Consider the following 2,662-nt stretch of genomic DNA (forward strand, 5'->3'; position numbering starts at 1 on the left):
CTTTTCCATCCGTCGCAGTCGCACCCTCTTCCTCCCCTTTCCACTCCGTCGCAATCGCGCCCTCTTCCTCTTCTTCCTTTTTGTCCCAATCGCACCGTCTCTTCTTATCTCCACCACCGACAACGACTGAAAACCTCCAGGCTGAGCTAACTTCTTCTCCTACCCCCACTCAGTATTCGGCAGTAGATGGCTTCGCTGTCTCCATCAATGGAAAGAAGGTACCTGTTGTATTATCACCATTCACTTGATTTACAAATATCCCCCTTTTTCTTCATCATAGGTCTGCAATTGTCTTTGAAGTACATCCCCCAATTTTGCGTGTTTTGCTAAATTACCGCATTGTTGATGTTTGGCACAGGGTTGCCGGGGATGAAGATACCACTGGGGGCGTGCGTGTCGCCGATGAAGCAGAGATGTCCGACGGAGCAGACCACGGAGTTGGATTGTTTGAGGGCGAACACTCTGCAGGAATAGAGTCGGACGAGCACGACTTTTAGGAAGATGATACAGAACACGACCATCACGCAGAGGCCGATGTCGACAATGGGGATGCGGTTGAATTGGAAGACAGTTTGGACGGCGCCGGAGGAATGTCTGACAATTATGCGGAAGACGAGTTTTATGCCGTTGATTCCGTAGAGTCGATAGGTTGGATTGATTTTTTCAATTTGAGCGAAGAGGATGTTCTCCGGTTTAATTTCGCAGATGTTGACATTGCATTTGAGTTCTACCAGCAATATGCAAAGCACCATGGCTTCGGCGCGAGACGTTTCAGAAGCAAAAAATGCTGGGAAGTAAGGATATGGCAGGAGTTCGTGTGCCACCGACAAGGGTACCGATCCCCGAAGTTCTACTCGATGCCTAACCGGCAAAAGAGGCCGAGGGCCGAGACACGGTGTGGATGCCCTGCAAGGATGCTACTCCGCATGGATGATGAATTAGGACGTTTGCACGTTGCGTACTTTTCAGACGCGCATAACCACCACGTTCTTGAGTTGCGATTTTCTTCCATGCTCCCGGGCCATCGGAGGATGAGCGAAGCGGACATCGAGCAGATGAACGACATGCGCAAAGGGGGCATTGGCGTCTCCCGAATCCACAATTTTATGGCGAGTCTGGCCAGCGGGTATCATAATGTCCCGTACACAACAAGAGACATGCACAATGTAAATGCGAAGCAACGAAGGGAGGGTGGCCTAGATGCGGAATCGTGCCTAAGATATCTACGAGAGTGTAAGGCAAATGATCCAGCACTGTACTACAAGGAAGTTGTTGACGGTGAGGGCGTGTTACAACACTTGTTTTGGTGTGACGGCACCAGCCAAATTGATTACCAAGTGTTTGGAGACGTGGTTGCATTTGATGCAACTTACAAGAAAAACGTTTACCTTTCACCTCTTGTAGTATTCTCCAGTGTGAATCACCACAACCAAACGGTTGTCTTTGTCGCTGCACTGGTGGCAGACGAGAAAGAAGAGACCTATGTCTGGCTGCTTCAGCAGTTACAAACTTCAATGAAAGGGAAGGCTCCCGTGTCCAAAATAACCGACGGTGACAGGCAAATGAAGTCTGCGATCGAGCAAGTTTTTCAAGAGGCTCACCATCGACTCTACGCTTGGCATCTACTCCGAAATGCCACGAGCAACATCGGAAAGCCCAAATTCACCAGGATGTTTAGGGATTGCATGCTCGGCGACTACGAGGTCCGAACATTTCAGAGAAAGTGGTTTGAGATGGTTGAGAAATTTGGCATCACCGATAAAAGATGGGTACGGACATGTACGAGAGAAGGTACAGTTGGGCCACAGCACACATACGGGGAAAGTTCTTTGCCAGATTTCGAACCATCAAGGTGCGAGGGCTTTCACGCTGTGATATCACGGTATGTTAAGTCTCGATACAGCTACACTGAGTTTTTACGTCATTTTCATCGATGCTTGATGTTCGTGCACGCAAAGGAGGTGGAGGCTGATTTCGAGTGTGCAAAGGGTGACCCTGTTATGACCACCAACCTGAAACAGCTGGAGCGGAGTGCAGTCGACAACTACACTCGTGCGATATTCTATTTGTTTGTTCCCATTCTTGACAGGGCCTGTGCAATGAGGGTGGTTGACTCTGAAGACAACGGTTCCTATTTTATCCACACCGTCTCTCGATACGGAACTCCGGGGAAGGATTGGCATGTTGTTGCAACGTCTGATACGAGGGAGGTCTGATGCACGTGCATGAGAATGGAATGTTTCGGGGTCCCCTGCGAACATATAATTGCGGTGCTTGTTCTTAACAATGTTCATGAGATCCCGAGGTCTCTGATATTACCGAGATGGACCAAGGAAGCAAAACTTGTGGCGGTGCAGTCGATGGGCGTGATTTGGGATTCTGTACAACTGACACAACACTGGTGTCTGATGGATTGGTACTGGAAAGTGTGCAAGATTGCATGTCACAGCACCCAAAAGTTCCAGTTTGCAAGAGACATTGCCGTGCTGATGCTGAAGCACTTCGAGAACGAAGATGCATGGGACACTAGTTTTCCACCCGAGGGGCCACCTACTGAGGGTGGCAGACCCCCAGCGCGGAATCCACCCAGGCGCAATACAAAGGGTAATGGTGCTCATGGTGGAAAGAAAATCCAGCGATGCCGTTTGTGCCGGGAGGTGGG

At 49.7% G+C, this 2,662-nt stretch overlaps 1 protein-coding gene across 1 annotated transcript; it reads left to right on the top strand.

Annotated features, from left to right (window-relative positions):
* The first annotated feature begins 590 nt into the window (after positions 1-590).
* Positions 591-2,216, top strand: LOC130966809 (protein FAR1-RELATED SEQUENCE 5-like). The gene has a single exon (XM_057891633.1). The coding sequence runs from the start codon at positions 591-593 to the stop codon at positions 2,214-2,216; it is 1,626 nt and encodes a 541-aa protein (XP_057747616.1).
* The last annotated feature ends 446 nt before the right edge of the window (positions 2,217-2,662 follow it).

The sequence above is a fragment of the Arachis stenosperma genome, chromosome 3 (assembly GCF_014773155.1).
Source record: "Arachis stenosperma cultivar V10309 chromosome 3, arast.V10309.gnm1.PFL2, whole genome shotgun sequence".
In the NCBI taxonomy this organism is placed as follows: domain Eukaryota; kingdom Viridiplantae; phylum Streptophyta; class Magnoliopsida; order Fabales; family Fabaceae; genus Arachis; species Arachis stenosperma.

Coding starts and splice junctions, on each gene's coding strand:
- LOC130966809 (XM_057891633.1), top strand. CDS start 591: ATGTCTGACAATTATGCGGAAGACGAGTTTTATGCCGTTGATTCCGTA.